General features: G+C 39.1%; 1 protein-coding gene across 1 annotated transcript in view; it reads left to right on the top strand.

The window, feature by feature from the left end:
• The window catches only part of pld1a (phospholipase D1a), a 34,522-nt gene that overhangs the window by 10,501 nt on the left and 10,258 nt on the right, over window positions 1-13,763 (top strand). The window contains exons 2-12 of the mRNA XM_038728624.1: window positions 4,507-4,707; window positions 5,432-5,601; window positions 5,786-5,928; window positions 7,269-7,380; window positions 7,617-7,682; window positions 8,162-8,220; window positions 8,458-8,550; window positions 9,511-9,663; window positions 9,980-10,129; window positions 10,873-10,956; window positions 13,298-13,379. Of these exons, the coding sequence (XP_038584552.1) occupies window positions 4,539-4,707; window positions 5,432-5,601; window positions 5,786-5,928; window positions 7,269-7,380; window positions 7,617-7,682; window positions 8,162-8,220; window positions 8,458-8,550; window positions 9,511-9,663; window positions 9,980-10,129; window positions 10,873-10,956; window positions 13,298-13,379 (1,281 nt within the window). The 5' untranslated portion in view covers window positions 4,507-4,538. The remainder of the gene's footprint in view (window positions 1-4,506; window positions 4,708-5,431; window positions 5,602-5,785; window positions 5,929-7,268; window positions 7,381-7,616; window positions 7,683-8,161; window positions 8,221-8,457; window positions 8,551-9,510; window positions 9,664-9,979; window positions 10,130-10,872; window positions 10,957-13,297; window positions 13,380-13,763) is intronic.

Raw genomic sequence — 13,763 nt, 5'->3', positions numbered from 1 at the left:
TTGTAACTACTGCTCCAGCACTGTTTTTCTCCACACCCTGCCTGTATCTTGTCTTGGTAATGCAGGATTTTGCAGATGCTTCTTTTGATTGCTCTTGGGGCTTAAATAAAGTTTGAGCAGTGTAGCAAGCACATGACAAGCTGCATTTTTCTTACCGGTTTAACAGCCTTTATCTTTAAAGAAATCTTTGTTATACAAAATCTAACGTGTGTTCTCAGCAGTTTATTTGGGGTCACAGTGAAACTAAATCTTAGAACTGAGCACAGTTTTACCATATCCCTTTGCTCAAAGTCAGCATCTACTAAACATGACAAGATGTGATAACATGTGTATGTGCTGCAATTTTTGTCTATTATTATACTATTATTTTGACTGTATGTGCACTACACGGTGTGCATACTGTGTTTAGTCCTTGCATCATGCACGAGCACTAAAGTCAGGTCAAGGCATTACAAATTTGCCTCAAGGGGCTTTACAATCTGTACAGCATACGACACCTTTCCCTCTTCCAAGGCATGCAATAGATGTAATGTGTACAAAATAGACCAACTCAATAAAATTACAGTATGACATCCATGATGACAAAGTTATGAATAGATTGTAATATATTTAAAGAATAGATCAAAGTAGAACATCAAGCAACTTCAGGTGTTGTCACACAGCCCTAAGCCACACAACCTCCTCTCCACCATGAAACCTGCAAGTGCACTAAACAAACACAAGAGGCAAAGCTCAACCACACCATTCACACAGATTGGAGGAAGGAACACACACACACACACACACACACACACACACACACACACACACACACACACACACACACACACACACACACACACACACACACAGGGAGATAAAGAGGCTGAGTCTCCTGGAAGACGAAGATCCAGATCCAAAGCATCTGTAATGAGGCATCCACAGCCAGAACAGAGAGAGAGGTCCCACACTACCAGTGGTCCAGCACGAGAAGCCAAAGTGAAAAGAGAGGACTAGGAGGAGAAAATTGGAAAAGAGAGAAGGAGATGACAGTGACAGTGAGGAAGTATCATATTTAGCTTAAGTGCAGTCTGCATAGGAAACGGGATTTTGGACCCAAACGCAAGACAACAGGCAAAGCAAGTTCATTTTACTTAGTTTAATGAGTAAGCTCTTGTCAAACAACCACGTAAGCAGTCCACAACAAAAATAAAAAAAAACAGGCAGAGGTAGAACACACAAGGTATCACTGAAGATATAGCTGAGATACTTGATGATTGACAAAGCAATCCAACACTAAACAATGTGAAGACACAAACTTAAATACACAAGTGGCGTGTGATTAACAAGGCACAGGTGGAAACTATAATGGTGGAGCAAACAATCAAACAAGCAGGAAAATACAAGAACAGGATGTGAAATGCAAAAAGACACATAAGAGATGATTACCAAAACAAAACAGGAAATACCAACACTCCATGACAGAAAGATAGGCAAACAGCTGTGCTTGTGGGACACAAACAGACAGGGGGTTACAGAGATGCAGTGGTTTTCAGAAAGTTTACAATATTCTTGTCTATGGGAAAACATGAGACTTGGATCGACCTGCCGTAAGGGTAATGGTAAGAGGTACAAGGTAACCAAGAAAATTAAGCTAACTGAATGTTAAGGGAAAAAGATGAGTTTTAAGTTTGATTCAACGGTCTCAACAGAGAGTGTCTAATGTCAACAGGGAGGTTATTCAAGAGGAAGGGATAGGAAAAGGCCCTGCAGCAGCTGCTTTCCTTTTTACTCTGGGTACAGACAGGAGGCCTGTATTCTGAGAGCAGAGACCACAGGATGGGGCATAAGGTTTAGACAGATATAAAGGGACTTGCCCATTTACAATTTTGTACATCATTAGAAACTAAAACTAGTGGTATGGTGATGTAGCATGACAGCTCAGGTGTGGCTTACTGATCACATACGTCTGACTCAGCATGGTGTCTTACACAGCAAATTGCATCACCAACATTTTTTTCTCCAACTCCCACTTCTGTGGGTGTAGTCAGTCAAGTCATTCCCAGACAGCACTGACAAATGACCATATGACATAATTTACAGTATAAAGTAATGTTTGATAAGGCTGTCACAATTGAGGCTTTTTCAAACCTCAATCAAAGAAAGAAACATGAGTGAAGGTTTGGGGAGTGTTAATTAATAGAATGTATGAGCCTGCGAGTGGATGATCAAGTGGATTAATTATGACTATATGAAATTGAAAGTGGGGTTATACTTTGAAAAACGTAGGAGTGACTGTGTGTGTCTGTCTGTTTGTGTGTCTGTAACAACTGTGCATGATGACGTGATTTTAGTCAACTCATACGTTTAAAAACAGATTTAACGGCAATTTAAACTTCTGCATTAAATTTACGCCGTAACCTAAAAGCACCTCCCCAAAAATGTAATTGCACGTCGCAGCGACACAGAACGCAGAACGCAATAACTGTAATTGGTTGGCTTGGTAGCATCGCATTTCCTCCTACGCATTCCCAGCTTGTCCTTCTTCGCAGCCATTTTCAAATCCTGTTCTCTCGTTTCTGAGTTTTAGCAATTTCACTAAAAGTAACTTCTATTTAACATCTATCAGCTCCAACCCCAACATGACCCACTCAATTTCACTTGCCATTGTTTGTGGTAGCCTACACCAACAACAACAGCGGCTAAACTAGCAATTTGGCTGTGTAATTAGAGTGCAGCAGAAGTAGAAGTGCTTACGATGGTGTAAATTGGCCTTTACTTTGGTGTGTGGTTTACAGTAACATTTCCCCTTCATTTGGAATAATTCTAATTTATATAATGTGTCATAATACAGATGCCATTTTTATTCTCCTTTGAAAATAAACTTCACTTGAAATCTGATTATAAATTATGTCACATGTATGTGGTAACAATCTAGAAAACGATGTACATGGAAATAAAGAAAATGTTACCATTTGATATTCTAAAGGGGGTCTTGTCTTATAGGTACAGCATTCAGCTACTGCAGGTATAAGGTAGGATTTTATTGCACTGACATGAAGCATGGTCAGAGATACAAAATAAGTTTTGGATATTAGTGTGTCAAATGTTGGCATTTAATGTCAGAAGTCAAGCGCTCTGTCTCAATCCTGTGTCATTTATAAGCCTTTGTGTCAGTCTCACAAAACAATATCAAATGCCAAATATGCCTAGCCTTGTTCACTTGCTCTTAAATCAAATATCATCTGATTTTGATAATAATGTGTTTTATGTCCTTTTATTTAAGGCTGTTTCTATTAAGATAACATTAAATGGAAACATTAAGGTATAAACATATCTTTGAAGGTATTTTTACTGAACTCTGGAATCATGTTGGCACGGTTTTTGAAAAATGACCTGTGTGTAACAGAACAATGTGTCTCACTAATGCCCTCAAAGATTAGGATTAATAATATTGCGTAGCAGCAAAGGAGTGAATTTTTACTCAGTATCTTATATGAAGACTTCACAAATATGTTCATTTGCAGTACAGTAGGATATGAGTACATAATAAGTGATTGATGATTGCACATACAGTAGGATTTATCGAATTTGGTTTGAGTGAAGGCTATCAGCTGACTTTCTTTATGCTGTTCATTGTGTGTGTCAGTAATAAACAACTGAATTCCAGTCAGGCAGTTAGTTTGTCATTAACTAGATTTAAGTTTTTTAGCTTGTAGGAAAGTCTCTGAAGTCACAGACCACAGATGTAATGAGTGGCATATGTTTTATCCACCAAATAAATGTATCAACACTTCGTTGGTGCTGGAGTGGAAAGGTGGGTTGAAAAGTGGGCGGGTGAGCCTAATCATAACTGAAAATTAAACTAAACAGACTGTGATCCAAAATAGTTTAGAATTGAAGGTATAATGATCATCACTATGGTTTGTCACAATAAGAACAAAGAGACCAGATCTCACGCCAGCTGAATATGTATGGGAGATTCTGCACCACTGTGTTAGACAGTGTTTTCCACCACCATCATCAAAACACCAAATGAGGGATATTTTTGGAAGAATGGTGCTTATGGTGGTTCAAACTTCTGTATAACTTTTGCCAAGGAAAACTGAAGCATTTGTAGCAGCTCTTGGTGGCCAGACATCTCATATTTGTTGTCCACAATTCTAGTGCGGCTGTGTCTAGAGTATTGGCTCCATGTGACCTTGAAACCTTTTTACAGCTGTGTCTACAGTGTGTGTGTGTGTGTGTGTGTGTGTGTGTGTGTGTGTGTGTGTGGGGGGGGGGGGGGTGTAACCAGTCATGATCTGTACATAATCACTGGAAGGTTAAAAGTCAAATGACAGTTCCTCACTGTGGGAGTGTATGCACACTCAGGATCAGTCATATAGCTTACAGCATGAACAAGGACGTGCAAATCCACACCCTCTCAAGTTTCTATTTATTCCATAGAATATATTTTTTAATATATTTATTTATGTTTTTATTATTTTATTTGGAAATGATCATTTTTCTTCTGCATTCCTCTAGGCTCACCCTGCTCAAGGGGCTAACTGCTAAGCATGCTGGATAAGGCTCCACCGACTACCAGTAGCCTCAACCTGGTGAACTCTGAAGTTTCTGATCCGGACGTACATGACGGTATCACGATGGCCGACCTTGTGGAGAGCCTGGACACTAGAGAGCTGGAAATGGGGGAGGGAGAGGAGATCGACTATGAGGGAAATTTAGGTGTGTGTGTTTGCATATTGTCTCAAGTAGCATGATTTCTCCATAACTTCTCCTAAGAACAAAGATAAATACAACCATAAACAAAACAAATTACCCAGAGTAATGCAAACACATACTTTAGGTGTGATCATTTTGGATGCAATAATAAAAGACAAAAATCTGATAATAATATTTATAAAAAACTAAATAGCATAGTAAAACTGAGCAAAGCAGTCAGTTATTCCAGGGAACACTTCAGTTGCTAAGATTATGCAACATTCTCAAGAGATTGAACTTCCAGTATAACTGGAACCAGATTTATATGGGCATGTAAGCCCAAAGCAATATGTTTGTGACTGTTCTCTTAGGTTTGTATCCAGGTCTCTGGGGAAATATAGGAAAATCAAGGGGTAGTAGAGCAGCCAGGCTAAAGGAAATGTGGGCTCACGTCATATGTCTGTGTGGAAAACTGACAAAAAATACTTGAGCTGGTGAGCCTTCAAACTGATATCTAACAAGAGAATGAGGGTGGATTTTTTCCTTTTATATAATTGAGATCTCATAAATGTTACTGAAGAATAAACAGAAACATTTGACCTTAACACTGCAAAAAAGCAAGCAAAAAATCTTGAACAAAGGCCGACTTTTCTGTGATGCAGCCTACTCGCTCCCAAGCAGCCGGAACAACTCCTACATGCACATGCAGAAGAACCATGCTAACAACCCCCGTGTCTCTTCCTCCTAGGGGACTGTCGTATTCCATTTTCAGCGGTGTATGCCACAGTGGGCTTTAAGGAGGCCAATGCTAAGGTCTACCTTCCCACGGTGCCCATCACTGCTCGGATCCTGGAAGTGGAGAGATTCACCACCGCACAAGACCGCTTCAACCTGTCGCACCACAGGAGTGTCAACAAGGTACTGTTGGTACTGTTTTTTGTTGTTGTTTTTACAATTTCTTAAGCAACTAAAATGATTCCCTAACCCTCATGTTTTACCTAATATAAATTTAGCTCATCATCTCTCTCTTAAACACTCTCACTGCTACCTTTCCGTGTGTGTGTGTGTGTGTGTGTGTGTGTGTGTGTGTGTGTGTGTGTAGTCTCTGCCAGCAGTATTTAGGATTGAGCTGAAGCACGGTGAGTTTACCTGGGTAGTGAAGAGGAAGGAGAAACATTTCATGGAGCTGCACAGAGAGCTGAGGACGTACAAGACCTTCATGAGGATACCGCTGCCCTCCCGAAGGTTGGTCACATTGCATCGACTTGCATTTCCAACCTGAAAAACTATAATAACTATAATTTAATGACTTACCTTGTGGAAAACAGTCTTTTCTCCCCAAAATATTACTTCTTCTTTCCCGAGTAGGCCTGCACGCAGTGTAGTACACATTCTCACACACACACACACACACACACACACACACACACACACACACAGACTGGTGCAAAGACTCACTGAGTATGACATTTTAACATAATAGAGTTACATTTAAAGAAATGTAATGGAGGAGCACAGTTTGTATCTGGTTTCGTTCGTTAACGTACTGCTCCAATTTCATTAAGAAAAACAGAAGTAGTTAATTCTGGCTAATTCTGAATAACCATCTTGGAATAATTTGTGGGGACTATAATAAGTGGTTTTCCTGTCATGCCCATTTTGCTCGCATTGCATGAATGCTGCAACAGTTGCCAGGCAGCCAGGAGGACTCCAGGAAGCCATGCACTCAGAAATGGTTCCAGCACTTAATTCCCCCTAAAACTACAACATGTCATTTTTATATTTCTGTTTGTCTGGATTAGGGAAACAAGACACAACATGTTAATTAGTAAAATTTAGAGGTGGGGGTGGACTTTGGACAGAGCCAGACTAGCTGTTTCCCCCTGCTTCTGGTCTTTATGTTAATCGCCTCCTGGCTCTAGATTCATGTATATTGTGCCAAATGTCAGAATATTCCTGTCATTATAACAATCTGTTACTTTAATAATTTATCCGTATTTTCATAATGTTCTCTACAATACAGTGATCGCTACCGTCCCTTCCGTATGTTTTCTTTTTTTTATTATTTTCCTGTCTCTCCCTCCCTCTCTCTCTATCTTTCTCTCTCTGGGGACATACACACTACTAAACAAGTTACAAAGGATATTACCTTTGGATATTAATGGGATTTAAAGTACTCCCTACTCTCTCTTCCTCTGTCTCTGCCTCTAAAATGAAGTCCTTGTTTATAGTTAAATAAATGTCCATTTTGCCACTCTGCATTCCTAGTTGATACAATGAGTCAACTTGCAATTTGTCCATTTATTCTTGCTTTTAAATGTGCCTGTCTAAACACCCGCTGGCAGGAAGGTACACAGGAAATGATGTGGTTTAATGTCAAAGCAGTGGCTGAAACTGGGTTTTCAGCTTTGGGGCAATGGTTGAACAGAAACAGCTATTGCCTAAAGGTTTGAGGTTTGTCCTTAACATTTGAGGACAAAGTATGGAAACACTGTCCGATTTGAGATGCGCTCTCTGTGTTAGCATCTTCAAATAGCTTGGGCTTTTTAATTCAACATCTTCATTTTTCTCCCTCTCTGTCTCAGCCACACAGTGAGGAGGAGGACAATGAGGAAGAGTGAGGTGAGGGAAATGCCCTCCCTGCCTAGAGGAGGGGGAGAAGACCTGGTGCGAGATGAGCAGGTCTCCAGCAGGAGGGTATGTCGCATCTGTTTTTTTGACTGGTTGGGAAATTCACTCTTGTCATATCTTAACCTTATGGCGGGGAGCTCTCCTGGCATTCGCTTGTTGCCATGGCACTTATCTTGTTGCCAGTTCAAGTATCCTATGAATCCCTGTGTGTTTGTATATGTGTGCATGTTAGTGTTTATATGCATGGGTTTTGATATTAAAATACTTACAGTGGCCACAATATAGTGTATGTGTTTTTACAGAGGCAGTTAGAAGACTATTTGAACAAGCTGCTGAGGATGGCCATGTACCGCAAATATCACCATACTGTGAGTAACCATACTAAGCACTGCAAGCTGTGTCATAATACCTTAACATAGCCTCTTAATGAAGCCTACCAATTTAAGTTTTTATACTTATTTTGTGGGTATCATACATTCCTCTCGATATGAGCCAGATGTATCATGTCAGCTACTTTAGATACCTGAGATGCGCTGAAAAAGTAAACATAATTAACTGTGTTTTATTTTTTTATTTAAATAACATTTTACTGACCTCTACCCTTATGGTGGAACAATATGGTGCAGTGTTGACACAGACCGTTATCACGGCTCTAATGTGTTTACTTACACACTCGAGGAATTTAACCATGTTATTGCTGCTCATTAAACTACTCTCCTGAGAAACACAAGACAATGTTTATTTATTTATTTCTGGAAATTACATTTTTGTGCAGATTTAGTTTCAGTTTTTCTATACACGAGTCAGTATGTGAAGCCTCTTGTTGTCTCTTCCTGTCTATTATCAGATGGAGTTTATTGACATCAGCCAGCTGTCTTTCATTCATGACTTGGGGCCCAAAGGACTGTGAGCAATTTCTCTTCTTCAATCCCCTTTTTCTTTGTATCTGCAAAAACAGTTCTGTCTTGTGTCAGGTGGATAAGCTCTAAACATTTCAGAGTGAAAGTCCCATGTCAAAGTTGTTCTGAGATACTTTCTGGAAGCATGCATATTTACAAACCTCCAAGTCTCCTATTTAGTTTTATACTCTCCTTACATGTCATAGTAAAATACATATTTCACAGTTCTTTCTGTCTCTTCCAGGGAAGGAATGATCTATAAGCGTTCTGGTGGACATCGTATCCCTGGCATGAACTGCTGTGGTCACAGCCAGGCCTGCTACCGCTGGTCCAAACGGTGTGTGATTACCTCTGTCCTTGTGTGTTGCTCTCTCTGTCTCGCTTTACATTGTCTCTGTCTTTCAATCTTTTTCTTTTTGTGTCTCTTTTATTCTCCCTCCCATCATTTTAGTTGACATGATCAGTATATCTCTGTTTTTGACAGGTTTTATCTTCTTGTAATTAAGCAACCAGTTCAAATTTATCTTGCAGTTACTTGATCGTTTGTTGTTTTTAACTATCTTGCCATTGTGAGTTTACTACTACAGTTTATGAGTGGAACTCCTTAATGTCTTATGGTAATAAAGATGGATTAAAGGGAAGGATTAGCAATTTTTTAAAACTTTTTTTATTTATGTTTTCAACTGGCAAACTTATCAGAAGTGTAGGAGTAATGGATGATATGTTCAAAAGACAAAATCAAATGTTCCAGCCTCAAATTTCTGGCAGGAAGCTGTCTGAGAGTGGGTGTTAAAATCCAGTGACCACTCATTGCATATTTAAAAAAACCATGATATTGATAACATCTTAAAAAGTAGTAGTTCTCTAAATCATCTCAAACATTTTTTTTGTAGCTTGCTAACCAAAAAGTAGCATCTTCAAACCAGCTGCATTGTCACACGCTTTCCTCTCTCTTTATCTGTTTGTCTGTTCCTTTCCCTCCTCTTTGTCACAGCCAAATTATTACATGAGCAGTTTTTATTATTCTTTTCCAAAGACAACACAAAAAAATCCCACACATTTGAAATGCTCAGCCCATCCACCTACATCCCCATGTTGATTTTCTTCCTACATCCTGTCCTTAAAACAAGAAATATAAGAAACGGTCCACAGCAATCAACAGATATCCACAGAACCTTACAAACACACACATATCTTAAATCCTGATGATGATGATGATGATCATGGTAATGGTGGGTGTGTGTGTGTGTCTGTCTGTGTGTGTGTGTGTGTGTGTGTGTGTGTGTATGAAGTGTAGCTGGCTGGTGGTAAAGGACTCCTGCTTGCTGTACATGAAGCCAGACTCAGGGGCCATCTCCTTTGTCCTGCTGGTGGATAAAGAGTTCAGCATCAAGATGGACTCCAAAGACACAGAGACCAAACACGGAGTCCGGATTGACAGCCTCTCCAGGTTACATTTTTTTGAGTGTGTTTGTTTAAATGTGTGTTTGTGGTTGAATGTTCGAATTTTGTAGCTGGTCACATCTATAGTATTTTGAGGAAAGGCTTACAGTGGACTCTGAAGTTAATGTTACTTAAGCACTGGTTAAAAAGAAAATCCTACCCTCTCTAATACTGTTTCATAAAATAAGATTATGATCTGAAAAATGTGTTCAAAAGGTCTATTTTGTGGCGATGTGGTGCAGTTTTCCTCAACCAACCATGTCTCAACATGTATGTTTACTTCACTGTGTCTGTGTTGGTATCTGTGTACATCTACCTGGCAGGACCCTGGTGTTTAAGTGCAGCAGCTACAGACACGCACGCTGGTGGGGTCAAAGCATCGAGAGCTTCGTGAGGAGTCATGGGAGCGCTTTCCTCCGAGACCACCGCTTTGGATCATTTGCACAGGAACAGGAAAACATCCCCGCCAAATGGTATCTACACTGGCAGAGAGCACAGGAGTAGAGCTGTTATTGATGTTGTTGTGTAAGCAGAAAGATTTAATTAAAACAACAACAACACAGTAATAGAGAAATAAAAAATACAAAGAAAGATTTTGAAGATAAAAAGCTTTTATATTAGTTTAGTTAAATTTGTCAGTAAGTAAAATAAAAAATATCTTTTATATGATTAAGTGTTTAGTGGATGGTTATCAGGTTCTCTACAAGAAAGCTGCACATTGAAAAGTAAAATAAATAAATCTAAAAATACACACATTTTCAGCACATCTTACTTTTTTCTCTGCCTTCCTCTCTGTTAGCCTTTCACTGGTAACTATGGAAATGTATGCGAGGACCGAGCCGTCAACTCTCTCTTCTTTCAGGTCTTTTTTAGCATTGTCTCCCCCTCAGCTCGCAGATTCTGTGATATTGAATCATTTGTGTGATAATGTTGTTACATTGTTTTTGTGCTCCGCATGGAGCCTGAGGGAAAAACATGCCATGGTGCTGTGAACTAATAGGAAAAAGAGAGTGTTTAAAGAACAGTCATGTCATGATGACAGCTATGGCTGTTGCCTAAAGCTTTCAAAGTTAAGAAAATTAGAGAAGTCAACAGACAAATGCACTTTCATTGTCTCTGTTGCTCTTTTTTGTGTTTTTGTGGCCGTATTGGCCAAGCTGTGACAAAACAGACAGCTCTAAAAAGGCAGTAGTTTATTGTTTATGTTTCTTGGTAGGTATGTGAATGGAAAGACTTACATGGAGGATGTGGCTGATGCTTTGGAGGAAGCCAAGGAGGAAATCTTTATTACTGACTGGTGGTGAGTTTCACTGTGTCTTTTGTGTAAACATGCACATTGTCTGCTTAAACATGCACAGTGTTATGTAAACACACACAAAGGCAAAAGTTTGGATGAGATGTGTCAGCTGTCAGCAGTGTGCGAACCAAGAAATAAACAGCTCAGTAGTCTGTATCTGTCCTGCTTTAACACTGCAGCATACAGTGGAGCCTCAGCTTTCTCCAAACCAAACAGAATAATAATTCTAGAGAAGCAAAACAACAGAAAACTATTCCTATTCTTATAAGTTCTTAGTCTTATTAGTGGACTCAACCAGGGGGCCTGTATCAGGAAACAAGTTCAACTTAGTCTCGCTCTCTTTGAGCTACCTGCCTTCACCAAGCCCTAATGTTGGACATTTTGAATAACTGGCATCATGAAGCTGATGACTCTGTTAACTCTGTGAATAATTATATAGATGTCTTTAAATGTGGTTGACGTTTTCAGCATGCTCAGATGTCAAGAATGAAATATTCATAGAGAGATTATGCATTGATTTTATTTTATAGTGATATTTTGATGCTTTTTTTGTCACACAATGGACAACCTACGAAGAATACGTGATGGATAGATAAAAGCAAAGAAAGGCAGTGTCTGCTGCCAAATCAGTGAAAAACAGTACACATAGTTTGTCCCCAAAACAGGGGCTGAAGAAAAGAAATGATGCTTAATAACATCCAGCTTGCCCAAAGGTTGCATGTAAATTGGCATCCATTAGTAAACTGTCTTTCTGTTTTAAACACAGTGGACAGACGATTGTGCAAGCATGTTTCTTCTGTCTCTGACACAATTATCACACTGGGCAAATTGATATTTTATATCAATAAAAATATCTATATTGCTCTTTATTACTGGTCTCTTTATTGTAAATTGGTCAGTAGTTGTGCTGTTGACACTTTCCAATCAGATCCACTGAATTGGAGCTTAGGGTTATTGTGCAGCATAGGTTACCACTAAGATCTACCGTGATTAAAAGTGAGCTAGCTTCATCATACTAGAGAGGCTGAGTGTCCTGTGTAGTTGTAAACAAGCAAAAAGTATGTTTACATTCAGTATTACTTACCAAAACATGTTTATTAAAGGTTTGAGTTCTGCATTGTTTACGTCCATGTTTACTTGCTAGCACTCGTATTCTTTGGATTTGTTGGCACATTGCTGTGTATCTTGGCACATTACCACCAGTGTCGGTTGTCAGTCAATGAAATGATAAAATAGTATCATGGGTCAGCTGAACTTAAGATAGAATAGCTGTGATGACTTATTTCAGTGGTTTGATAAATGCAAAGGCCATAATCAGACTCCTGACAAAAATATGCACTTGCCACTAACCAACTAACTGATACCCAGTTAATGCAGTGCATGTTGTTTTACCCACAACTCCTTGCTCTCTGGCAGGCAATACAATAGTACTGGCTCTAATTACAGCCTCATCCACAGTCCCAGAATAGAAATACACTGACAGAAAGATACAATCTCTGTATAGTATCTGTCTACATTTTTGCAAAACCCCCTTTCTGTTTCTGCTTAATGTACCTATTAGGAGTTTTGTTCCTCATGTATAAACAGATTATGTGATCTTAAAGTATAGTAGTATAGTTGAGTCACACTGCACTTCGTATGTGTATTGTCTGTCTATATGTGTGTGTGGCACTTAATTCAAGTACATAATAAGGCTTAGGGTCAGAAATATGTTAAATTGAATAAACAGTTTCTGTTGGAAACAAAGAACAACCTCATTTCATTCTATTGTCAGACAGTAACACTTGTACTTTATTAAACCTGGAGGGCACAGTAACCTGAGTAAACAGTATTGCAAAGATGCGAATCAAATCAAAATACCAATAAACTTCTTTGCACAGTAAAGAGACTTATTCTTGCCTGTATTTTAGCCTTTCAGATCTTAAATAGTGTTTTCTAATGGGACATAAACACAGTATTTATCTCTAAACACAGTTATAAAATGCTTGACAGTAAATTTTCAGACATTATAGTTTATGGTTCTTGATGAGTCTAAAATCCCTGTGCTGCAAGGCAGTAATCACTGGGCTTATGGTCTTAACCAATGAGGTGTCAGCCTGTGTAATGTGAGCCAATGGCATTATAGAAGTGTAAGCTCAGAATGCCAATGTGAGTGGCTCATGAGACCATATCATTATATCATGTCTGCCATATGAGTTTGGTGTTCATTTCGGTGTATTCACTTTGTTTTTCTGATTCTGTTAACACCTCAGTACCTAAAAAAGAAATATGTAATTTTCTCTTTTGATCTGTTTCTCCCCCTCTGTGCCTCTGTCTATCTTGGCGTCTGTTTCTGTCTCTTCAGGCTAAGTCCAGAGATCTTCTTGAAGAGACCTGTAGTGGAGGGTAACAGGTGGAGGCTAGACTGCACCCTCAAACGCAAAGCAGTAAGTAGGCATAGACTGCCAACATTATGGGAGAGAAACTGCCCGTAAGCCAAGTGTTTAGCACTGTAGACTCAAAAACAGCACATTCTCTAAATAAAGACAGACAGACAAATGTTTCCTTTCCTTTCAGTAAAATACAACTCACGCAATTTTACGTTTATTCTACACATCAAAGAAGAGAGAAACGTTTACATGTTAGGCATCTACGATAAAGCATCTCCCACTTCTTCCATATGGTTTAGGTTAAGAACTCATAACAACTTTCAGAAACTGTGAGCTCACAGGAGAAAATACACCTTAAATAGATCAAGAGCTATTTATTGTTACCTTCCATGACACAGTAAAAAAGAAACGGTATGGTTCATTGTTCAGTGTTTGAGAAAG

Source organism: Micropterus salmoides, unplaced genomic scaffold, assembly GCF_014851395.1.
Source record: "Micropterus salmoides isolate LMB-PRFRI ecotype aquatic unplaced genomic scaffold, ASM1485139v1 Ms_hic_scaffold_19, whole genome shotgun sequence".
NCBI classification, from domain to species: domain Eukaryota; kingdom Metazoa; phylum Chordata; class Actinopteri; order Centrarchiformes; family Centrarchidae; genus Micropterus; species Micropterus salmoides.
Note: the sequence above shows the minus strand (reverse complement) of the source record. Positions and strands in the feature narration are given on the sequence as shown.